General features: G+C 45.3%; 1 protein-coding gene across 3 annotated transcripts in view; it reads right to left on the bottom strand.

Moving 5' to 3' along the window:
- The window catches only part of LOC145351207 (protein EFR3 homolog B-like), a 191,020-nt gene that overhangs the window by 25,049 nt on the left and 139,045 nt on the right, over window positions 1-26,926 (bottom strand). For all 3 annotated transcript variants that reach the window (XM_080200908.1, XM_080200907.1, XM_080200909.1), the window contains exons 15-19: window positions 22,614-22,775; window positions 19,974-20,105; window positions 19,272-19,339; window positions 5,949-6,076; window positions 1,754-1,845 (exon numbers count right to left, since the gene is read on the bottom strand). In XM_080200908.1, the coding sequence (XP_080057034.1) occupies window positions 1,754-1,845; window positions 5,949-6,076; window positions 19,272-19,339; window positions 19,974-20,105; window positions 22,614-22,775 (582 nt within the window). The remainder of the gene's footprint in view (window positions 1-1,753; window positions 1,846-5,948; window positions 6,077-19,271; window positions 19,340-19,973; window positions 20,106-22,613; window positions 22,776-26,926) is intronic.

Genomic DNA, 26,926 nt, shown 5'->3' on the forward strand with positions numbered 1-26,926 from the left:
CAGCTCACCCTGCCACCACTTCTGCAAATTTGGAGATAATACATTTAATTCCCTCTTCCAAATCATTAACATATAATATGAACAGTTGGGGGTCCTAGCCCAGATCCCTGCAGAACCCCGTTAGTCACTGCCTGCCAATCAGAGAAAGATCCATTTATGCCAACTCCTTGCTCCCTATTTGCTAACCAGCTTTCTATCCATCTCAAGACATTACCTGCAATCCCATGTGCTTTAACTTTACACAGTAGTCGGCACAGTGACACAGTGGTTAGCACTGCTGCTTCACAGTGCCAGGAACCTGCGTTTGATTCCCAGCTTGGGTCACTGTCTATGTGGAGTATGCATGTTCTCCCCATATCTGCGTGGGTTTCCTCCGTTTCTCCGGTTTCCTCCCACATCCTGAAATACGTGCTGGTTAGGTGCATTGACCCAAACAGGTGTCGGAGAGTGGTGACTAGAGTTATTTCACATAGTTTCATTGCAGTGTTAATGTAAGCCTTAGTTGTGACTAATAAATAATCTTTCAAACTTTCATTTTTAGTCAGTTATGTGAGACCTTGTCGAAAGTCTTCTGAAAGTCTAAATAAACCACATCCACTGGTTCTCTTCGGTCAACTCTACTAGTTACATCCTTAAAGAATTCCAATAGATTCATCAAGCATGATTTCCCTTTTGTAAATCCATGTTGACTGTGTCTGGTTATACCACTGCTTTGCAAATGCCAAGTTATGAAACCCTTGATAATAGACTCTAGCAACTTCCCCAGTAGCAATGTTAGGTTCACTGGTCTGTAGTTCCCTCCGTTCTCCCTACCTCCCTTTTTGAATAGCGGGCTTACATTAGCTACCCTCCAATCTGTTGGAACTATTTCAGAGTCCAAAGAATTATGGACAATAACCACCAATGGATCTACTATTTCCAGGGCCACTTCCTTAAGTACTCTGGGATGAAGATTACAGCGGCACGGTGGCACAGTGATTAGCACTGCTGCCTCACAGCGCCAGGGACCCAGGTTTGATTCCCGGGGGGCACGGTGGCACAGTGATTAGCACTGCTGCCTCACAGCGCCAGGGACCCAGGTTTGATTCCCGGGGGGCACGGTGGCACAGTGATTAGCACTGCTGCCTCACAGCGCCAGGGACCCAGGTTTGATTCCTGGCTTAGGTAACTGTATGTTTGGAGTTTGCACATTCTCCTTGTGTCTACGTGGGTTTCTTCCGGGTGCTCACTGTCCAAAGATATGCGGTTAGATGATTTGGCCATGATAAATTGCCCGTCAGTGTCAGGGGGACTAGTCAGGGTGAATGCATGGGTTATGGGGATAGGGCCTGGGTGGGATTGTGGTCAGTGCAGACTCAATGGGCCGAATGGCCTCCTGCTGCACTGTAGGGTTCTATGATCTGCGAGCTAAGATTATCCGGACCTGGAGATTTATCCACCTTCAATCCCATGAATTTCCCCAAAACCATTTCTTTGCAAATGCTGATTTCCTTCAGCTCCTCACTTAAACTTGCTTCTTTCAGCACTTCAGGCACTGTTCCATTGTGAAGACTGAAGCAAAGGACAAATTTAATTCCTTGGCCATTTCTTTATTCCCCGTTACGTCTTCTCCTGTTTGTGACTGTGAGGGGCCTACGTTTGTTTTTGCAAATCTTTTTCTATTTACGTACTTTCTGTTCTGACTTTGCTTTGATCCTGCCATCCTCCACTTTATAATTAAAACAAGTAACAAATGTCAGAATCAGAGACTTACCTCCTCTTTCTCGGGACTGTTGCGGGATTCCACTTCCACCTGAAGTGAGATGGTCTCTCCGATACTCTTCCTCTTTGATAAACGATCTTCTTCTGCGACACAGCATTACACAAATCAATCCCAGTCTTTACAAAAGCAATTGTTTTCAGATGTATTGTGGAGAAAGGCCTGTGGTTGAGTGTTTGTTCATTTGAGCCAGCTTTTACGCTCCATCCTTCCCTCCTATATTCACCTCCAAACTCTGTGCTATGTATTACTCAGACACATTCTCCCAGACCTTCTCCCTTTGGCTTTCCTGGTCTTTTTCATTTACTCTTTCCTTCTTCAGGTGCCACCGTCTGATTTGCTGCACCTTCCCTTTTCATCCTTTATATTCTAAACAGTCACTTAGCCTTGGCTTCTCTAACTAAAATAACACGGATGGAAGAGTCCCAGGCACTGAGGAAGACTGAAATAAAGAGGCAAATCTTACCACAAAATGGCAGAGTGTTGGTTCCAGTGAGAAAATGGGTGTGTTTTCTCCAAAGAAACATATTGGATTTCTCTCCAGATGTTATCACATTCTGTCTCAAAAAACAGGTAGGCGTGTTTCACACCATCATGTCAGGGGGAGAGAGGGGGGGGTGGGACTGGGTGCAACACACAGTGAGGCCTGAGGTCAGGAAGCCACGTTCCAAAGGCACCCCAATCAGAACAGAAAGTAACCCCACACCCCACTCTCACAGTCGGGTAAGAGATAGCAATTAAAGTGTTTCATTGCAGAATAGTTTAGTTATATGCAGATGGTGCCATTAACTGGGGACTGATCCTACACAAAGGAACAGAAGGAAAGTGTGGCTGTCAGATGTAAGTTTGAAGTTTTTATCTCTGTCAAATGAATGCTCATAAATGTGTGGACCGATTGGCTGCAGTTCAATCCCTCGTTTCATGGTTTCTGGAATATAATAAAAATGAACAGTGGCTGATTACAAAAAATATAAAATGTTGAACAAGGAAGAAAACGGGAGAGAATTGCACCATTTTTTGGGTGACTCTCAGACATTAGCTTAGTGAAGAAAAAGAGGCAAAGTGTTTCTCGCCAGTAGGTGGAGTGATCAGTCTATTCATGCTGGAAGGCCATCTGGTGACTGCTAGAGGGCGCCATTGTGAATTCACCTGATATTCCAATTGAGCAATGCCCAGTGAGCACAGCCAGGGTGGCACTGCCAGATGGATATCTCTATGGGTAAGATGGGTATAAAGGAATATGGACCAAACGTGGTCAATTGGGACTAGCTTAGTGGTTAAAAAGAAGGGCGGCATGGACAAGTTGGGCCAAAGGACCTGTTTCCATGTGGTAAACCTCTATGACTCTATATATTAGCAGCAAGAGGATAGCAAGGGAAAGAGTAAGCCCACTCAAGGACAATGGAGGCAAGTTATGTGTGGAGCAACTGGAAGTGGGTCAGATCTTTAATAGTATTTTGCATCAGTATTCACCAAGGAGAAGGACATGAAGGATGTTGAGGTCAGGGAAAAGTGTGTGAACACTTTAGAGAACGTCAATATATTGAAGGAGGAAATATTGAGTATCCTACATTGCATTAAAGTAGATAAGTCCCCGGGGCCAGATGGGATCCAACCCAGGTTATTGTGGGAGGCAAGGGGAGAAATAGTTGAAGCTTCAACAGATATCTTCACATCCTCTTTGGCCACAGGCGAGGTTTCAGTGCACTGGAGAACAGAAGATTGGTGGATTTCCCTTGTTTAAGAAAGGAAGTAGGAATAATCCAGGAAAGATAGGCCAGTGAGCCTGACATCAGTGGTAGGGAAGCTTTTGGAGAAGATACTGAGGGACAGGATCTATGCACATTTGGCAAAAATGGACTAGTTAGTGACAGGCAGCATGGTTTTGTACAGGGAAGGTCAAATCTCATCAACTTGATTGAGTTTTTTAAACAGGTAACAAAGATAATTGATGAGGGAAGGGCTGTGGATGTAGTTTATATGGGCTTTAGTAAGGAGTTTGACAAAGTCCCACATGGCAAACTGGTACAAAAATTAAAATCACATGGGATACGGGGTGGGCTGGCTAGATGGATACAGAACTGGCTTGGTTATAGAAGACAGAGAGTAGCAATGGAAGGGTGTTTTTCAGAATGGAAATCAGTAGCTAGGAGTGTTCCACAGGGATCAGTGCTGGGACCTCTGTTGTTTGTAGTGTATAGAAATGATCTGGAGGAAAATGTGGGTGATCTGATTAGTGAGTTTGCAGATGACATGAAGATTGGTGGAGTTGCTGGTAGTGCCGGGGATTGTCAGAGGATACAACAGGATATCGATAGATTGGAGACTTGGGCACAGAAATGGCAGATGGAGTTTAATCCGAACAAATGTGAGGTGATGCATTTTGGAGGATCAGATTTAGGTGTGAATTACACTGTAAATGGCAGAACCCTGAGGAACATTAACATACAGAGGGATCTGGGCGTTCGGGTCCACAGTTCCCTAAAAGTAGCAACACAGGTGGCCAAGGTGATTAAGAAAGCTATGGCCTGCTTGTCTTCATCAGGCAGGGCACTGAGTACAGGGGTTGGGAAATCATGTTGTTGTTATATAAAACCTTGGTTAGATTGCATTTGGAGCATTGCATGCAGTTCTGATCACCACACTATCAGAAGGAATTGGAAGCTTTGGAGAGAGTTCAAAGAAGAATCGGCTGCCGTCAGTGGTGGTGGAGGCGAATTCGCTGGGGTCTTTTAAAAGACTTCTGGATGAGTATATGGGGTTTTATGGGATTGGGGGTTATAGATAGGTCTATAGATTGGTAGGTGTTGATGTGATCGGCGCAACTCGTGGGCCGAAGGGCCTGTTTGTGCTGTAGTGTTCTATGTTCTATGTTCTAAGGATGTTGCCTGGTCTCTCGAGGGTGTTGGTTACGAGGAGAGATTGAATAAACTGGGATTGTTTTCACTGGAAAGACGGAGGCTGAGGGGTGACCTGGTCTACAGAATGATGAGACTCACAGACAGGGTGGATAGACAGAGGCTTTTTCCAAGGGTGGGGACACAGATTCAAAATGAGAGGTAAAATTTGAAGGGAGATGTATGGGGGAAGATTTTCTTACAGAGAGTGGTGGGTGTCTGGAACGTGCTGCCAGAGGAGATGGTGGAAGCAGGCACAGTAGCAACATTTAGGAGGCATCTGGATGGGTTCATGAATAGGGGGGGAATAGAGGGATAGGGACTGAGTAAGGACAGAAGGTTTCTTTTAGCTTTTTAGTTAAGTCATCACGATCAGAGGGCTCGGAGGGCTGAAGGGCCTGTCCCTATGTTATATTTTTCCTGGTTGTTAACTTGGTACAACTAACACCCGGTACACTCTGAATGATAACTTTAACTTCATACCTTTGACTATTTGTCACACTGCATACCAATGGACAAACTGGAAGAAGATCTCTCTAGTTTGCAGTGATTTGGTTCTGATTAAGTGTTGAAGAGAGCCCAAAAAAATCTTCTTTTCCTCCTCTAGGCTCATGTGATATCAAAGTAGTTTCTAAGCCAATATCAATCTCCCGAGTTTCCAGATCTGTCACAGCACAGCCACTCTTGGATAGTGGCTCTCTCATATTGAACATATGTACAAACATATGAAATAGGAGCAGAAGGCCATTCAGCCCTTCGAACTGCTCCACCATTCAATAAAATCAGAGCCAATCCATTTATGTTGAGTCCCACTCCCATTCACCGATAATAACCTTCCATTCCCTGCCCTACAAGAAAGTATTCAGTGACCCTGCCTCCACCACCTTCTGAAGCAGAGAGTTCCAAAGTCACACAATCCTCAGAGAAAAATCTCCTCTTCATCTCTGTCCAAGAAGGTGACCCTAATTTTAAAACAGTGCCTCCTGGCTCTGGACACACCGACAAGAGGAAGCATCTTCCTAACACCCACCTGTCGGTACTGATCAGGATCTTATACACTTCAATCACACTTCCAAACTCCAGCGCAAACAAGCCCATTCTTTCCAACCTATCCTCATAAGACAATCCACTCATTTCAGATATCAATCTCTCACTCTGCAATATTCAACTCAATGATTTTGACACCATTGGCCAACAGATGAGAGTCCCATCAAATTGAGAGGAGCTGGTTATTGACACAGTTCCCCAAGTGTTGTCACAGGAGGAATCAGGAGTTTGCTGCGATTTCTTACCTGTGAACTGTGGAATATAGGGGACTCCCAGTCTCTCAGAGCTGTAACCACTCCCTGCCAGCACCTCACTGATCTTACTTTGCAAGAATAGTAACTCCTTCTCCAACTTGTCCATAGACTTGGGTATGCTGTGGAAAAGAAAGAGGCAACACTGTCATCAAAGCAAATATTCAAGGACCTAGTAGGAGATGGTAGGATATTTGCATTGTTATTGGAGTGGCATTCCAGAGGAGTGGACTAATGATCTGGAGATATGATTTCCAATCACATTACAGTCGCTGTGAAATTTAAATTCAGTGCATGTGTAAACCTGATAGAAATTTTTTTTTGCAATAACACCTCGATGTTCAAAAATAAATCTGGTTGATTAATGTCCCAAAGGAAAATAAATCTGTCATCCTTATCTGCTTTGTGATTCCAGATCACAGCAGTGTGATTGACTCTGAACATGTTCTCTGAAATGGCCTAGCAAGCCACTCAGTTAAGTGAAACTATGGAATGGCAATAAATACGGGCATTAGCATCAATGCTGACATATACGAATGGATGAAGTTCTCAGTGGGATTATGTTATATAGAACATAGAACATAGAACATTACAGCACAGAACAGGCCCTTCGGCCCACGATGTTGCACCGACCAGTTAAAAAACAATGACCCTCTAACCTAAACCAATCCCTTTTCGTCCATAAACCTATCCACGGATCTCTTAAACGCCCCCAAACTAGGCGCATTTACAACTGCAGCAGGCAGGGCATTCCAATCCCTCACCACCCTCTGGGTAAAGAACCTACCCCTGACATCCGTCCTATAATGACCACCCCTTAATTTAAAGCCATGCCTCCTCGTGCTAGATTTCTCCATCCGAGGAAAAAGGCTATCACTATCCACCCTATCTAAACCTCTAATCATCTTATATGTTTCAATAAGATCCCCTCTTAGCCGCCTTCTTTCTAGCGAAAACAACCCCAAATCCCTCAGTCTCTCCTCATAGGACCTCCCCTCCATACCAGGCAACATTCTGGTAAACCTCCTCTGCACCCTCTCCAAAGCCTCCACATCCTTCCTGTAATGTGGGGACCAGAACTGCACACAGTACTCCAAGTGCGGCCGCACCAGAGTTGTGTACAGTTGCAACATGACGCTGCGACTCCTAAATTCAATCCCCCTACCAATAAACGCCAAGACACCGTATGCCTTCTTAACAACCTTATCTACTTGATTCCCAACTTTCAGGGATCTATGTATACATACACCTAGATCCCTCTGCTCATCCACACTATTCAAAGTCCTCCCGTTAGCCCGATACTCTACATATCTGTTATTCCTACCAAAGTGAATTACCTCACACTTCTCCACATTAAACTCCATCCGCCACCTCTCAGCCCAGCTCTGCAACTTGTCCAAGTCTCTCTGTAAACTATGACACCCTTCCTCACAATCTACCACACCTCCGACTTTGGTGTCATCAGCAAATTTACTAATCCACCCAACTATACCCTCATCCAGATCATTAATAAAAATTACAAACAGCAGTGGCCCCAAAACAGATCCCTGAGGCACACCACTCGTAACCGAGCTCCATGACGAATATTTACCATCAACCACCACCCTCTGTCTCCTATCTGCTAGCCAATTCCTGATCCAATTTCCTAGATTACCCTCAATCCCATACATCTGCATTTTCTGCAGAAGCCTTCCATGGTGAACCTTATCAAACGCCTTACTAAAATCCATATATACCACGTCAACTGCCTTACCCCCATCCACCTCTTTGGTCACTTTCTCAAAAAACTCAATAAGGTTAGTAAGGCACGACCTACCCGCCACAAAACCATGCTGACTATCTCCAATCAATTCATTACTCTCCAAATAACTATAAATCCTATCCCTAATAATTTTTTGTAAAACCTTGCCCACAACAGAAGTAAGACTCACCGGTCTATAATTCCCGGGGAAGTCTCTGTTCCCCTTCTTAAACAATGGGACAACATTCGCTATCCTCCAATCTTCCGGCACTATACCTGAGACCAACGACGACCTGAAGATCAGAGCCAGAGGCTCTGCTATCACCTCTCTTGCCTCCCAGTGAATCCTAGGGTAAATCCCATCCGGCCCAGGGGACTTATCTATTTTCAAACCCTCAAGAATATCCAGCACATCCTCCTTATCAACTGCAATACTGTCTATTTTACACCCCTGGAACCCAGTGTCCTCCTCAGCTATATTCATGTCCCCCTGCGTGAACACCGAAGAGAAATATTGGTTCAATGCCTCGCCAATCTCTTCCGGTTCCACACATAACTTCCCTCTGCTGTCTGTAACTGGCCCTAATCTTGCCCTAACCAACCTTCTGTTCTTGACATACCTATGGAACGCCTTAGGATTCTCCTTAATCCTGTCAGCCAAAGTCTTCTCGTGTCCTCTTTTAGCCCTTCTTAACTCACTCTTCAACTCCCTCCTAGCCAATCTAAAGCTTTCTAGTGCACTACCTGAGCCCTCAAGTCTCATCCGAACATAAGCCTCCTTTTTCTTTTTAACCAACGAATCAACTTTTTTAGTGCACCACGGTTCCCTAGCCCTACCAATTCCTCCTTGCACTACCACTTATATATTTAAGTGGTTGCATGATTGCTTTAAGAGCTGATTGAACATAAGAACATAAGAACATAAGAAATAGGAGCAGGAGTAGGCCATCTAGCCCTTCGAGCCTGCCCCGCCATTCAATAAGATCATGGCTGATCTGAAGTGGATCAGATCCACTTTCCCGCTTTCTCCCCATAACCCTTAATTCCTTTGACTATCAGAAACCTATCTACCCGTGACTTAAATATATTCAGTGAGGTAGCCTCCGCCCCTTCAAAAGGCAGAGAATTCCAGAGATTCACCACCCTTTGAATGAAGAAGTTTCTCCTCAACTCCGATCTAAACTGCACCCCCCCCCAACTTATCTTGAGGCTGTCCTCCTGCCCTTTCTGAGCGGGAAGAATCTCTCTACCTCTACCCTATCCATCCCCTTCATTATCTTATATGTCTTTATAAGATCCCCCCTCATCCTTCTAAACTCCAACGAGTACAGACCCAGTCTATTTAGTCTCTCTTCATAGTCCAACCCTCTCATCTCTGGTATCAGCCTAGTGAACCTCCTCTGCACTCCCTCCAAGGCCAATGTATCCTTCCGCAAGTGCGGTGACCAAAGCTGCACACAGTACTCCAGCTGCGGCCTCACCAGTACCCTGTACAGTTGCAGCAAGACCTCCCTACTTTTATATTCTACTTTTATATTTTAAATTTGATGTTTTCAAGTTTCCCTTTGTACTTCGGTTTTGTTTGGGCTGTTCCCCCTCCTTTTGGGAAGCTGCCCCTTTTACTTTGCCCGGATTTAACTTGAGTTTGTTTATTTGGTTTGACCTAAAAGGGGCCAGAGAAACCATGTAGGTGCATTAGTCAAAACCTAAATGAAAGAACTGCTCCTTCAAGTAAAGGCAGGCTTCTGGTCGGAAGGGTGAGAACAACAGCAATAGATTCTGGCAATGACATTTCAATTCAATCAATATAGTCAAGCACTGCCGTTCAGAATTTATTAATAGGGAGGCAACAGCTTAGTGATATTATCGCTAGACTATTTAATCCAGAAACTCAGCTAATGTTCTGGGGTCCAGGTTCGAATCCCACCATGGCAGATGGTGGAATTTGAATTCAATAAAAAAATCATAAAATCTCTAATTGCATGATTTGATGGTGATGTCACTGAGGTGTTTCACACGTTCCTGATTAGTTTCATTTTCTACTCGACAGGCAATGGCTCCTGCAATAAACCATGTTGTTATTTTGAATCTAAATGCACAAACCGCATCTTATTCTTTACTTCTAAAACCCACAATCCCCGAAATTAGCTCGGGCATTACAAAAAGAAAATTGACAATGAGTTGGGATTTCTCATCATCAAGACCATTGAGAAAAGATTCAATGTAAAAATATACATTGTGTGTCCTCGCACATCGAAGATTCAAACACTGGAGAAGGCCAACAACAGGATTAATGATTGAAGAACAAGTGTAGGAAGACCAAGAAATAAAAAGGAAAATAAAAATTGTATTTCTTACTAGAAACAGAATCAGTTAGAATCCCCTAAGCTGCAGGGATGAGTTGCAGTGTGTAGCAGCAGAGTGGCAGACTCACTACATAGTTGAGAAAGTTAGTGCTAAATAAAAAAAATACTGAACAGCCTCGAATGGAGAGAGCCTGCAAGAGTAATGATGGTCAATTAGGAGCCATGGGTCCTTTCAATGAAGAAAATTAATCATGGACTTCCTACACCTCTTCAGTACTTTGTGCAAGCCAATAAAACTGAAAATTTGCTGCTTGTACTAGCTTTTCTCAATACAATAGAAAGTAAAACCTACAATTGGCTACACAGCTTGGTTCACCCAAAAGCTAAGAATGAAAATTTATGATGACTTGGCAAAGATCCTTGAAGAGCGTACCTCTCCATCGCGGGATTGCTCAGGTTCTATCGAAAGAATCAAGTGGAAGGCGAAAGCATTGCTCATGATTAGAGACAGCATGGCTTTGTGAGTGGAAAATCATGCCTCACAAATTTGATTGAGGTTTTTGAAGGGTTAACCAGGAAGGTAGATGAGGGCAGTGTAGTTGATGTTGTCAACATGGACTTTAGCAAGGCCTTTGACAAAGTACCGCATGGTAGGTTGTTGCATAAAATTAAATCTCATGGGATGAGAAGTATCTAAATGGATACAAAATTGGCTTGATGACAGAAGCCAGAGGATGGTTATCGAGGGTGGTTTTTCAAACTGGAGGCCTGTGACCAGCGGTGTGCCTCAGGGATAAGTGCTGGATCCACTGTTATTTGTCATTTATATTAATGATTTGGATGAGAATATAGGAGGCATGGTTAATAAATTTGCAGATGACACTAAGATTGGTGGCATAGTGGACACTGAAGAAAGTTATCTCCAATTGCAACGGGATCTTGATCAATTGGACCAGTGGGCTAACGAATGACAGATGGAGTTTAATTTAGATAAATGTGAGGTGGTGTATTTTGGTCGATTGAACCAGGGCAGGACTTACTCAGTTAATGGTAGGGTGTTGGGGAGAGTTACAGAACAAAGAGATCTCGGGGTACATGTTCATAGCTCCTTGAAAGTGGAGTCACAGGTGGACGGAGTGGTGAAGAAGGCATTCGGCATGCTTGGTTTCATCGGTCAGAACATTGAATACAGGAGTTGGGACGTCTTGTTGAAGTTGTACAAGACATTGGTAAGGCCACACTTGGAATACTGTGTACAGTTCTGGTCACCCTATTATAGAAAGGATATTATTAAACTAGAAAGAGTGCAGAAAAGATTTACTAGGATGTTACTGGGACTTAATGCCTTAAATTATAAGGAGCGGCTGGATAGACTGGGACTTTTTTCTCTGGAGCGTAGGAGGCTGAGGGTTGATCTTATAGAGGTCTATAAAATAATGAGGGGCATAGATCAGTTAGATAGTCAATATCTTTTCCCAAAGGTAGGGGAGTCTAAAACTAGAGGGCATAGGTTTAAGGTGAGAGGGGAGAGATACAAAAGTGTCCAAAGGGGCATTTTTTTGTGTGTTCTTTCAGACGAATTGTCTCCTTGCAAAAAATACTACCTCATACAGGAAACACAATAAATATATTTCTAAATGGCACAGTTTCATCACAATACTCTGAGATCGTCTAACTTGTGGTGATCTAAAGAAGATTGTTTACTGGACAATGTTTGACTTTAAAGACAGCTAGAAATCAGTGTCAATGAAAGTGGCTGAAAAATTTGGTGAAAAGTCTGACAACACCAGGTTTTAGTCCAACCTATTATTTGATAATATACTCACAAGCTTTCGGGGTTAGCCCCTTCGTCAGGTGACGAAGGGGCTAACCCTGAAAGCTTGTGAGTATATTATCAAATAATAGGTTGGACTAAAACCTGGTGTTGTCAGACTTTTCACTGTGTTTATGCCAGTCCAACGCTGGCATACCCACATCATGAAAAATTTGGTGCAGGAATGAAGATCTACAAGTTGGGAAGTGTCCATAAGAAATCAAAACAGAAACAAGCATGTCATAGATGTGTCAAAATGGGCCATTCAGCAAGGGAATGCTGGGGCAAGGATAGTCAATGCAAGAATTGTGGCTAAATGGGTGACACTGCAAACAATTGCTAGTGTAGGCTAGCTTCGTCTGAGAGGAATATTCAGAAGAAGCTGGGAACCTTGGAGAAGTAGAACAAGTTGCATTCTAGAAAAAGAATTTGCAGCATGGGAGAAAAGAATGAAGACTGTGAAGAAGAGAAAGTCCAGAAATATGATGAAGAACTCCAACTGAACATACAGCATGAATCACATCAATTCTTGGAGATTCTGAAGTTAATATGGACAATGTATTAAGATGGATGTTGATACTGATGCTGTTGTATCTTTAATTCCTGAGACTAAATACCAACAAAATCTGAAGCAGATTTTAATTCAGGCTAATATGATTTTAACAATATACATGAAAGAGAGCGTGCAGTTAAAAGTTATGGTTGACTTGACAAACTGCCCAGTTGTCTCTCCCTGTGGTCGGTGGTAATTTTCCAGCTTTATTTGGGATATCATGGTTGGAGAAGATTGGAGTGCTTTCAACAGATTGGCCAATGCCAAAAGAGACCTACAATACCTTCTGAATAAATGCATTCAAAGAGACATTGGACTAATTGAAGGGAGTTCAAGTAAAACTCAAGGTAAAGCCTTAAGGTAAAGCGTTTGATAAGGTCCCCCATGCAAGACTTCTTGAGAAGGTGAGAGGGCATGGGATCCAAGGGCCTTTGGCCTTGTGGATCCAGAATTAGCTTGCCTGCAGAAGGCAGAGTGTGCTTGTGGATGGGTCTTTTTCTGAATGGAGGTCAGTCACCAGTGGAGTGACCCAGGCATCTGTTCTAGGACCCTTGCTGTTTGTCATTTTCATAAATGACCTAGATGAGGAAGTGGAGGGATGGGTAAGTAAGTTCACTGATGACATGAAGGTCGGTGGTGTTGTGGATGGTCTGGAAGGATGTCAAAAGTTGCAGCAGGACATAAATAGGATGCAGGACTGGGCGGAGAAGTGGCAGATGGACTTCAACGCGGATAAATGTGTAGTCGTCCATTTTGGCAGAACCAATGGGATGAACGAGTACACTATCAAGGGCTTGAGTCTGAGTAGTGTTGAGGAGCAGAAGGATCTTGGGGTCCGGGTCCACAGGACTCTTAAATCGGCCTCGCAGGTGGAGGATGTGGTCAAGAAGGTGTATGGTGTACTGGCCTTCATTAATCGAGGGATTGAGTTTAGGAATCGGGAGGTAATGGGGCAACTTTATCAGACCCTAGTCAGGCCTCATTTGGAGTACTGTGCGCAGTTCTGGTTGCCTCACTATAGGAAAGACGTAGAAGCTATTGAAAGGGTACAGAGGAGATTTACAAGGATGTTGCCTGGATTGGGAGGCATGCCTTATGAAGTTAGGTTGAGGGAGCTGGGACTCTTTTCCCTGGAGAGACGAAGGTTGAGAGGCGACATGATAGAAGTTTATAAAATGTTGAGAGGAATAGATAGGGTGGATTCTCAGCAATGACCCACCTTCTTGAAGCACTACAGTCCCACGATGCTGTTAGGGAGGGACTTCCAGCATTTTGACCCAATGACAGTGAAGGAACGGTGATATATTTCTAAGTCAGGATGGTGTGCGGTTTGGAGGGGAACTTGCGGGTGGTGGTGTTCCCATGTGTCTGCTGCCCTTGTCCTTCTAGGTGTTAAAGTTTGTGGGTTTGGAAGATGTTGTCTAAACAGCCTTGAGGAAGTTGCTCCTGTGCATTTTGAAAATGGGAGAACTGCTGCCACACATTGCCTCAGTGGTGGAGAGGGTGAATCTTTAAAGTGAATGGAACATAGCACATAGAACATAGAACATTACAGCGCAGAACAGGCCCTTCGGCCCACGATGTTGCGCCGACCAGTTAAAAAACAATGACCCTCTAACCTAAACCAATCCCTTTCCATCCATAAACCTATCCACGGATCTCTTAAATGCCCCCAAACTAGGCGCATTTACAACTGCAGCAGGCAGGGCATTCCAATCCCTCACCACCCTCTGGGTAAAGAACCCACCTCTGACATCCGTCCTATAACTACCACCCCTTAATTTAAAGCTATGCCCCCTCGTGCTAGCTTTCTCCATCCGAGGAAAAAGGCTATCACTGTCCACCCTATCTAAACCTCTAATCATCTTACATAGAACATAGAACATTACAGCGCAGAACAGGCCCTTCGGCCCACGATGTTGCGCCGACCAGTTAAAAAAAAAACAACAATGACCCACTAACCTAAACCAATCCCTTTTCGCCCATAAACCTGTCCACAGACCTCTTAAACGCCCCCAAAATAGGCGCATTTACAACTGCAGCAGGCAGGGCATTCCAATCCCTCACCACCCTCTGGGTAAAGAACCTACCCCTGACATCTGTCCTATAACTATCCCCCCTTAGTTTAAAGCCATGCCCCCTCGTGCTAGATTTTTCCATCAGAGGAAAAAGGCTATCACTATCCACCCTATCTAAACCTCTAATCATCTTATATGTTTCAGTAAGATCCCCTCTGAGCCGCCTTCTTTCCAGCGAAAACAACCCCAAATCCCTCAGCCTCTCCTCATAGCATCTCCCCTCCATACCAGGCAACATCCTGGTAAACCTCCTCTGCACCCTCTCCAAAGCCTCCACATCCTTCCTGTAATGTGGGGACCAGAACTGGACACAATACTCCAAGTGCGGCCGCACCAGAGTTGTGTACAGTTGCAACATAACGCTACGACTCCTAAATTCAATCCCCCTACCAATAAACGCCAAGACACTGTATGCCTTCTTAACAACCTTATCTACTTGATTCCCAACTTTCAGGGATCTATGTACACATACACCTAGATCCCTCTGCTCCTCCACACTATTCAAAGTCTTCCCGTTAGCCCTATACTCAACACATCTGTTATTCCTACCAAAGTGAATTACCTCACATTTCTCTGCATTAAACTCCATCCGCCACCTCTCGGCCCAGCTCTGCAACCTGTCTAAGTCTTCCTGCAAACTATGACACCCTTCCTCACAATCTACCACACCTCCGACTTTGGTGTCATCAGCAAATTTACTGATCCACCCAACTATACCCTCATCCAGATCATTAATAAAAATCACAAACAGCAGTGGCCCCAAAACAGATCCCTGAGGCACACCACTTGAACTCGAACTCCATGATGAATATTTACCGTCAACCACTACCCTCTGTCTCCTATCCGCTAGCCAATTCCTCATCCAGTTCCCTAGATCACCCCCAATCCCATACATCTGCATTTTGTGCAGAAGTCTACCATGGTGAACCTTAACAAACGCCTTACTAAAATCCATATACACCACGTCCACTGCCTTACCCCCATCCACCTCTTTGGTCACTTTCTCAAAAAACTCAATAAGGTTAGTAAGGCACGACCTACCCGCCACAAAACCATGCTGACTATCTCCAATCAACTCATTACTCTCCAAATAACTATAAATCCTATCCCTAATAATTTTTTCCAAAACCTTGCCCACAACAGAAGTGAGACTCACCGGTCTATAATTCCCGGGGAAGTCTCTGTTCCCCTTCTTAAACAAAATCTTATATGTTTCAATAAGGTCCCCTCTTAGCCGCCTTCTTTCTAGCGAAAACAACCCCAAATCCCTCAGTCTCTCCTCATAGGACCTCCCCTCCATACCAGGCAACATCCTGGTAAACCTCCTCTGCACCCTCTCCAAAGCCTCCACATCCTTCCTATAATGTGGGGACCAGAACTGCACACAGTACTCCAAGTGCAGCCTCACCAGAGTTGTGTACAGTTGCAACATGACGCTGCGACTCCTAAATTCAATCCCCCTACCAATAAACGCCAAGACACCGTATGCCTTCTTAACAACCTTATCTACTTGATTCCCAACTTTCAGGGATCTATGTACACATACACCTAGATCCCTCTGTTCATCCACACTATTCAGAGTCCTCCCATTAGCCCTATACTCGACACATCTGTTATTCCTGCCAAAGTGAATTACCTCACACTTCTCCGTATTAAACTCCATCCGCCACCTCTCGGCCCAGCTCTGCAACTTGTCCAAGTCTCCCTGTAGACTAAGACACCCTTCCTCACTATCTACCACACCTCCGACTTTGGTGTCATCAGCAAATTTACTAATCCACCCAACTATACCCTCATCCAGATCATTAATAAAAATTACAAACAGCAGTGGCCCCAAAACAGATCCCTGAGGCACACCACTCGTAACTGAACTCCATGTCGAATACTTACCATCAACCACCACCCTCTGTCTCCTATCTGCTAGCCAATTCCTGATCCAATTACCTAGATTACCCCCAATCCCATACATCTGCATTTTCTGCAGAAGCCTTCCATGGTGAACCTTATCAAACGCCTTACTAAAATCCATATATACCACGTCAGCTGCCTTACCCCCATCCACCTCTTTGGTCACTTTCTCAAAAAACTCAATAAGGTTAGTAAGGCACGACCTACCCTCCACAAAACAATGCTGACTATCTCCAATCAATTCATTACTCTCCAAATAACTATAAATCCTATCCCTAATAATTTTTTGTAAAACCTTGCCCACAACAGGAGTAAGACTCACCGGTCTATAATTCCCGGGGAAGTCTCTGTTCCCCTTCTTAAACAATGGGACAACATTTGCTATCCTCCAGTCTTCCGGCACTATACCTGAGACCAACGACGACCTGAAGATCAGAGCCAGAGGCTCTGCAATTGCCTCTCTTGCCTCCCAGAGAATCCTAGGGTAAATCCCATTCGGCCCAGGGGACTTATCTATTTTCAAACCCTCAAGAATATCCAGCACATCCCCCTTATCAACTGCAATACTGTCTAGTTTACACCCCTGCAACCCAGTGTTCTCCTCAGCTACATTTATGTCCCCCTGCGTGAACACCGAAGAGAAATATTGGTTCAATGCCTCTCCAATCTCTTCCGGTTCCACACATAACTTCCCACTGCTGTCTGGAACTGGCCCTAATCTTGCCCTAACCAACCTTCTGTTCTTAACATACCTATAGAACGCCTTAGGATTCTCCTTAATCCTATCAGCCAAAGTCTTCTCATGTCCTCTTTTAGCCCTTCTTAACTCACTCTTCAACTCCCTCCTAGCCAATCTAAAGCTTTCTAGTGCACTACCTGAGCCCTCAAGTCTCATCCGAACATAAGCCTCCTTTTTCTTTTTAACCAGTGAATCAACTTTTTTAGTGCACCACGGTTCCCTAGCTCGACCAATTCCTCCATGCCTGACAGGGACATACCTATCACAGACTCGCAGTAGCTGCTCCTTGAAAAAACTCCACATTTCGGACGTTCCCAGTCCCTGTAATCTCCTAGTCCAACCTATGCTTCCTAATTCTCTCCTAATAGCCTCATAATTACCCTTCCCCCAGCTAAAACTACTGACCCGAGGTTCATGCCTATCCCTTTCCATCACTAAGGTGAACGTAACCGAATTGTGGTCACCATCACCAAAATGCACACCAACTTCCAAGTCTGCCACCTGGAGCGCCAATTAACGGGGCTGCTTTGTCCTGGATCGTGTTGAGCTTCTTGACATGATCGAGAGGTTGGTTGCTGGAGTTGGCTGTGCTGCCAAGGAAATTGGAGAGTATTTTATCGCACTCCTGACTTGCCTTGTAGATGGTGAACAGGTTCTGGGGGGTCAGGAGGTGAGTTACTCCCAATCTGACCTGCTGTTGTAGCCACAGTAATTAAATGACTGGTATGACTTGTTGACTTTATAGAACATAGAACATAGAAAACTACAGCACAAACAGGCCCTTCGGCCCACAAGTCGCACCGATCATATTCCTACTTACTAGGCCTATCTATAACCTTCAATCCTATTAAATCCCATATACTCATCCAGAAGTCTCTTAAAAGACCCCAGCGAGTTCGCCTCTACCACCACCAACGGCAGTCGATTCCACTCACTCACCACCCTCTGAGTGAAAAACTTACCCCTGACATCTCCTCTGTACCTACTCCCCAGCACCTTAAACCTGTGTCCTCTCGTAGTGACCATTTCAGCCCTGGGAAATAGCGTCTGAGAATCCACCCTATCTATTCCTCTCAACATCTTATAAACCTCTATCAGGTCGCCTCTCAATCTTTGTCTCTCCAGGGAGAAGAGACCTAGCTCCCTCAACCTATCTTCATAAGGCATGCCTCCCAATCCAGGCAACATCCTTGTAAATCTCCTCTGCACCCTCTCAATAGCTTCCACATCCTTCCTGTAGTGAGGGGACCAGAACTGCGCACAGTACTCCAAGTGGGGTCTGACAAGGGTCTTATAAAGTTGCAGCATTACCTCCCGACTCCTAAACTCAATTCCTCGATTAATGAAGGCCAGTACACCATACGCCTTCTTGACCACCTCCTCCACCTGCGAGGCCGATTTAAGAGTGCTGTGGACCCGGACCCCAAGATCCTTCTGCCCTTCAACACAGCTAAGACTCCTACCCTTGACATTTTACTCCTGTAACCTGTTTGTCCTGCCAAAATGGACCACTACACATTATCCGCGTTGAAGTCCATATGCCACTTCTCCGCCCAGTCTTGCATCCTATCTATGTCTCGCTGCAACTTCTGACATCCCTCCAAATTATCCACAACACCACCAACCTTCGTATCGTCAGCGAACTTACTTACCCATCCCTCCACTTCCTCATCCAGGTCATTTATGAAAATGACAAACAGCAAGGGTCCTAGAACAGATCCCTGGGGCACTCCACTGGTGACCGACCTCCATTCAGAAAAAGACCCATCCACAACCACTCTCTGCCTTCTGCAGGCAAGCCAGTTCTGGATCCACAAGGCCAAAGCCTCTTGGATCCCATGCCCTCTCATCTTCTCAAGAAGTCTTGCATGGGGGACCTTATCAAACAATTTGGAAGCTGGTGACCTTTTCCTGTGATGGCTTTTCACTGTTGGGTAAGACATGTGTTTGCTTATCAACATTGGTAAACTGGGGTCCCAATATTGTATTCAGGATCCCAACTGAAATTAGCACTACAAACAAAATATGCTTTCTCTTTTCATTAGAATTAGCATATAAATAGTCTGAGATTGGTAAATGACCACATAAAACAGACTCAGTGAACTGTGAAGGGAAGTTATGGATATGAGGAAAATGCAGCCGGTATGTTAAAAATTTCAGGCCAGTTCCCAGCAGGTACCTGCTTTCAGCCTGAAAGACTCCCTCTGGTAAAAGGTACAAAGCTTCCTTTCTTCTGACTTCAATCACCTGAAAAGAGAAATCGAAAATAAGTGAAAAGAGAGGTTGAGAATGGGAAGCTGGATCATGGTTTTACTTATTGACGGAGAGGCTGAGTCAGGCATTTCACTGTCAGAGAGATTAAAAGATGGATTTCACTAACTGAGATTTTGAAGTTTGGGTTTGACTAAGAGAGATTGCATTATCCACTCAGTGAGAGCGATCAAAGCAGAGCAGGAGATAGAGGTTCACTGTCATTGATACTCTATCTCTGGTCCGTGTACATTGGGATGTCAACAGGGATCTTGGGTTCATGTCGCACTATCTGTAACCCCCGTGACTTGCCTGGGTTTGTAAAACCTCACTCACTGTGCTGTCTGGAGACAATACACATCTCTTTAACCTGTGATCAGTGCTCCTTCCACACACATTGTCAGCCACTTTAGGACTTGAACAGCAGGTTAGGTGTAAAGATTTGCATTCTAATCAGTAATCTGTAAACTGTCTGTGCTTTATATGCTCTGTCTGAGGCCAGAACTCTTCATTCACCTGACGAAGAGGGAATCCCCTCGAAAGCTTGTGAGTTTACTATCAAATAAATCGGTTGGACTAAAACCTGGTGTTGTCAGACTTTTTACCCTGCACATTGCCCAGTTCTCCTTACCTGCTGGATATGCTGGCAGAAGGCAGGCAGGCTGGTTAGCTGGCTAATGAGGTTCAGGTAGGCAGACGAGAGGGCATGAATCGCACAGCATGTCCACACAGGCAAGTTATCCTCATTAGTCAAAGAAAGTTCCTGTTAAATAAAGAGATTTTACTGACCCCTGCAGTGCTAATATAAGGTCGGTGATGGACTAAAAGCCTGACATGTAACAGAGAAGTGGGATGAAATTTTCATGCATGAGATTGATGAGATACAGGTGAGATACATAAAGTGGTTTATGAAGAAACAGAATGGCTGGCTAAATAACGAGATTCAACAAAAGGCAAAAAATAAATATAGGAGGAAAAATACAGAATGTAACTATCAAGGTATGCAAAATAAGATCAGGAGGAAGCCACTTCCGCTGCCCCTCCATAGACACGGTCTTCCAATTCAACTCCTCCTCTTTGTTCTATCCTCACATCCCTTAATATGGCAGGACTGACATATGAAGAGAGATTGGATCCATTGGGCTTGTACTCACTGGAATTTAGAAGAATGAGAGAGGGTCTTGTACAAACATAAAAATCCTGATGGGACTGGAGAGGCTGGATGTGGGAAGAACATTCCCGATGTTGGGAAAGTCGAAAACTAGGGGTCACAATCTAAGAATAAGGGGTAAGCCATTCAGGACTGAGATGGGGAAGAACTCCTTCACCCAGAGAGTTGTGAACCTGTGGAATTCTCTCCCACAGAAAGCTGTTGGAGCCGATTTGTTAGAAATGTTCAAGAGGGAGCTGGACACGGCCCTTGTGGCTAAAGGGATCAAGGCGGATGGAGAGAAAGTGGGAGTGGGACACTGACAGTGTGTGATCAGCTGTGATCATATTGAATGGTGCAGCAGGCTGGAAGGGCCGAATGGCCTAATCCTGCAGCTATTTTTTATGTTTAATTTCCTTTATATCCAAAAATCTTTTGTCCTCGGTCTTAAATATTTCAGAGTACAAAAAGGGAAGAGGGACTTTGGAAAGTGAACGCAGTCAATATAAATCTGACTAACAAAGGATTATTAGAAAGATAAAAAGCAGATAAAGGATAGTCAAAGAGTCAATGGAGGAATAGAGTGAAAAAGTAAACATAAAATCCTGACTCCTCTGCCCGTTCCGCACTGCAATACCAGGTTTTAAACCATCCTTCTGGATCCTGGCAGGAGCCATGCTCTTCCCACCCACAATACAATGCACACATACCTCTAAAAGACACACAGGGTCCTCATTAACACTGCAAAGTTTAAAGTTTATTTATTAATCACAAGTTGGCTTACCTTAACTGGGCAATGTAGTTATTGTGAAATTCCCCAAGTTGTCACACTCTGGTCCCTGTTTGGGTACACTGAGGGAGAATTTAACCATGGCCAATGTACCTAACCAGCACGTCTTTGGAGTGTGGGAGGAAACCAGAGCACCTGGAGGAAACCCACACAGACATGGGGAGAACATGCAGACCTCACACAGACAGTGACCTGAGCTGGGAATTGAGCCAGTTCCCTGGCATGGTGAGGCAGCAGTGCTAACCACTGTGCCACTGTGCCAGTATGACACAAATGGAGCAGGCTGACATTATTCACTGAGCTTGACTAACCCTGATTGCTTCATATAGCCGGATTTACACAATTTCTATTCTGGTGTAAACATTGACATTGTTTCTTCTTCATACTTCTGATGGGCTGAATGAAATGAAGCATCACTTTCCCACCTCACTGATCTGGGGTTCAGCTAGATTCTCCCTTCTTCTATTTAGAAGCTAAGGCACACACCATTGTGATGAATATCTTCAAGAATTGCAGTTTTAGGGTCTACTCTGAGTTTTGCAATAAGTCGTATATTTTTATTACAGATTATAATTTTTCACTGGTATTCAATATTTTTTAAAAAATTATTTGGAAAATGTATTTTCCTTTGTTCCGAGATTGATGTATTTCATGGTTTTATAGGCTTATGAAACAAACTTGCAATTTCCACATCCATTTTGCCTATAATTACGAACTATATCTGCATATAGAACCTTACAGGACAGAAGGAGGGCGTTCAACCCATCGAGTCTGCACTGATCACAATCCCACCCAGGCCCTATCCCCATAACCCCATGCATTTACCCAAGCTAGAACCCCTGATACTAAGAGACAATTTAACATGGCCAACCCACCTAACCCACACATTTTTGGACTGTGGGAGGAAATCAGAGCACCTGGAGGAAACTCACACAGACATGGGGAGAACGTGCAAACTCCACACAGACCCAAGGCCAGAATTGAACCTGGGTTCCTGGCGCTGTGAGGCAGCAGTGCTAACCACTGTGTCACCCCTATATCACACTTCCAATTTTATACATTTGAAAGGCCTGCACATTATGAACAGTTTGATGATGTGTACAAGGCCATCGTGAAAGGAAGAGGAATAAGATTGGGCAATATCCAACTGAGCTGTGAGCTATGGAGAAATGTTGAAGCAGGGTATGGGGAAAGCAGCTACAGGTAAGCATCGGAATGGTTTTCGATGGAGGCCACATGATGGCGACATTTAGAATCACACAGAAACAATAAACGTAACAAAGTTATGAAAGGCGAGGATTCAGAAACGTATTAAAGAGGGCAGCACTTACCTGGAGGGCTAATACCACACGGATAAGATCGACAACCACCTCCTCATTAGCCAGCTCCACACTGATGAGAGCAAGCATGGCATAGAGTGCATCATAGTGGATGCGGGAGTTATTCTCCTGTTTACAGCTCATATAGATATATCTGTACAGAGTCTGTGAGTGCTGCAAAAAAGATGTCAACTTTCATTACAAAGGACAGTTAGTCACACAGAAAGAGAGTAGAATTTCCATTGGGATTCATCTGGTCTCCCACTGAACTGCAGGGGATCAATGGAAAGCCTAGAAAAATGGCACAAGGAAGCAGGAGATTGGAAAAACCCAGGAACAAACTCTGCTGTCTGTTAAACTTTATCCATAAAGGAAGGAGATACAGAGGGACACACTGGGGACAGTGGGATAGGGAGGGACACACTGGGGGCAGTGGGATAGGGAGGGACACACTGGGGGCAGTGGGATAGGGAGGGACACACTGGGGGCAGTGGGATAGGGAGGGACACCCTGGGGGCAGTGGGATATGGAGGGACACACTGGGGGCAGTGGGATAAGGAGGGACACACTGGGGGCAGTGGGATAAGGAGGGACACACTGGGGACAGTGGGATAGGGAGGGACATGCTGGGGGCAGTGGGACATGGAGGGACACCCTGGGGGCAGTGGGATAGGGAGGGACACACTGGGGGCAGTGGGATAGGGAGGGACACACTGGGGGCAGTGGGATAGGGAGGGACACACTGGGGGCAGTGGGATATGGAGGGTCACCCTGGGGGCAGTGGGATAGGGAGGGTCACCCTGGGGGCAGTGGGACATGGAGGGACACCCTGGGGGCAGTGGGATAGGGAGGGACACACTGGGGGCAGTGGGATAGGGAGGGACACACTGGGGGCAGTGGGATAGGGAGGGTCACCCTGGAGCAGTGGGATAGGGAGGGTCACCTTGGGGGCAGTGGGATAGGGAGGGACACCCTGGGGGCAGTGGGACATGGAGGGATACACTGGGGGCAGTGGGACATGGAGAGATACACTGGGGGCAGTGAGATAGGGGGGGTCACCCTGGGGGCAGTGGGACATGGAGGGATACACTGGGGGCAGTGGGACATGGAGAGATACACTGGGGGCAGTGGGATAGGGAGGGACACACTAGGGGCAGTGGGATAGGGAAGGACACACTGGGGGCAGTGGGACATGGAGAGATACATTGGGGGCAGTGGGATAGGGAGGGTCACCCTGGGGGCAGTGGGATAGGGAGGGACACACTGGGGGCAGTGGGACATGGAGAGATACATTGGGGGCAGCGGGATAGGGAGGGACACACTGGGAGCAGTGGGATAGGGAGGGACACACTGGGAGCAGTGGGACATGGAGAGATACACTGGGGGCAGTGGGATAGGGAGGGACACACTGGGGGCAGTGGGACATGGAGAGATACACTGGGGGCAGTGGGATAGGGAGGGACACACTGGGAGCAGTGGGATATGGTGGGATATACTGGGGGCAGTGACCTGTGTACCTGTACACCCAGATCTCTTTGCCTATCAATACTCTTAAGTGTTCTGCCATTTATTGTATATTTCCTATCTGTATTAGACCTTCCAAAATGTACTATCTCACATTTGTCCGGATTAAACTCCATCTGCCATCTCTCTGCCCAAGTCTCCAACTGATCTATATCCCGCTGTATCCTCTGATGGTCCTCATTGCTATCCGCAAATCCACCAACCTTTGTATCGTCCGCAAACTTACTAATCAAACCAATTACATTTTCCTCCAAATCATTTATATATATTACAAACAGCAAAGGTCCCAGCACTGATCCCTGAGGAACACCACTTGTCACAGCCCTCCATTCAGAAACACACCCTTCCACTGCTACCCTCTGTCTTCTTTGACCGAGCCAGTTTTGTATCCACCTTGCCAGCCCACCTCTGATCCTATGCGACTTCACCTTCTGCACCAGTCTGCCATGAGGGACCTTGTCAAAGGCCTTACTGAAGTCCATGTAGACAACATCCAAATGGTGGGACATTGAGGGAAGTCAGACATCAAGAGGGGGTCTGGACATTGAGTGAGTGATACAAAGTTCATACTGAGGGACAGGGGCTACGGGTATCAAATATATCAGATCAGGAGATTGGGAAATGTGAGTGCCGGGTGTGAGGGTTAGGTCAGGGTATGGATTGAGTCTGGGTGGAGGTGCAGGGTTGGTGAAAAGGGAAGGAGATGGGGGATTGCTGCACCAGGTTGGGTTGGGTAGGGGTCAGATTGGTTGGGGGCATGGTGTGGTGTGTGGTGTCTGGCTCGGGTTAGGTCAATCGTGGGAGGGAGAGGAGGGTGGGGCCCGAGGGAGTTCTGGTTGTGGAATTGTCCCTCGCAGGGACTGGTCTGGGTGTTTAAAACACTAGAAAAGCTTTTATGTTTTCAAGCACTTTCTGAGTAACTATGAGCATAACACTGGCAGGATAATCTATATTAGCAATTTAAATCTCTTTACCGGATGATTCACAACACAAATGTCCACTGGAAGTCAACACTTCTGAACATTTGCTCGGTAAATCCTTACTTGGGAAGTTCTGAGAAGGATTTCTCAGCGCAACTTTGGGATAGTTCCCAAATCCAACACTTTTTCAGAAGATTAAGGAAATTTGGCATGTCCGCTATGACTCTCACCAATTTTTACAGAAAGCACCCTCTCTGGTTGTATCACAGCTTGGAATGGGCTCCTGCTCTGCCCAAGACCACAAGAAAGTATGAAAGATGTGAACGTAGCCCAGTTCACCACACAAGCCAGCCTCCCATCCATTGCCAGCATCATAAAGGACCCCATGCATTCATGACATTCTCTCTTCCACCTTCTTCCATTGGGAGAAAGGTACAAAAATCTGAGCACACATATCAACTGTCTCAAGATCAGCTTCTTCCCTGCTGCCATCAGCCTTTTGAATGGACCTACCATATATCTGATTTTTCTCTATATCCAGTCTGTGACTGGAACACTATATTCTGCACCTTCTCATTTCTTTCTCCTCCTATGTACTCTATGAATGGTATGCTTTGTCTGTGTACTGTGCAAGAAACAATACTTTTCACTGTATCCTAATCATGTGACAATAATAAATCATCAAATCCACAAAATCCACCAAAAACCAAAGCTCTTGGTGAGCCCTCAACCCAAATCATCAATTCCAGATCTCCAGCAATTCTTGCAAATGGTGAACCAGCTGGCAAAGCGTTTACCAAACTAACAGAGATCCAGAACTCTTATGGCATCTACTTAATAAAGATCAAGGTTGTATCAGCACAGACATTCTGGCCTGATGCAACCAGCCCTGTCCATCAGTGTAGCAGTGAGGCTTCCACAAGCCTGGGAGACTTCTTGTTCCAGGAACAGCTGAGAGGGAATCTATCTACTGAAAGAGGTGTCGGACATGGAGACAAGGGATCACAGAAAAGGAAGATTCTTCAGTAAGATGGGTATGTGAGAAGTTTTCAGACTGGGGTTACACTCAAACAGAAGACAAACTGCTCGTCTAACTCATTAGACAAGAAGGGTTGAGGAGGGATGCATTCCAGAATTCTTAAACAGTACTTTCAAGGGCCACAGTGGGTCCCCCCAACAAAACAGGATGTCAGTCTCATCAGGAAGTGTATTCGCAATTGACAGAGAAAACTGCCAGCGACCACAAGTAAACTTTAATGCATCCATCAGGAACAAATGATTAATGAGGAATGTAAAGTTTAAAGTTTATTTATTAGTGTCACAAGTAGGCTTACATTAATATTGCAATGAAGTTACTGTGAAAATCCCTTGGTTGCCACACTCCAGAACCTGTTCGGGTACACTGAGGGAGAATTTAGCACGGCCAATGCACCCTAACCTGCACATCTTTCAGACTGTTGGAGAAAACTGGAGCACCCGGAGAAAACCCATGCAGACGTGGGGAGAACGTGCAGGCTCTGCACAGACAGTGACCCAAGCTGGGGATCGAACCCGGGTCCTGGCTCTGTGAGGCAGCAGTGCAAATCACTGTGCCACTGTGCCACCTGTGCACCTAGATCCGCAGATTCTGCCAATAAGCATGGTCACAGCAGAGAGCAAACAGAGGGTCCATAAAATATCTGGTTTGAGCCACAAAACCACTTTATGTTTACACGTAAAACTTAGACTACGATGAGCGGCCCTCTGTGGACAGAAATCCTTCAGAAAATACACCTACGCTACCTAATTATCATCAAATAGAAACCTGGGCCCAAATCGCTAACTGGGGGCCAAGGTGATTGAAGACACCATTATAAATCACCAGGTCTGTACATCACACAG

Source organism: Carcharhinus amblyrhynchos, chromosome 12 (assembly GCF_965287045.1).
Source record: "Carcharhinus amblyrhynchos chromosome 12, sCarAmb.v2.hapA, whole genome shotgun sequence".
Lineage (NCBI taxonomy): Eukaryota > Metazoa > Chordata > Chondrichthyes > Carcharhiniformes > Carcharhinidae > Carcharhinus > Carcharhinus amblyrhynchos.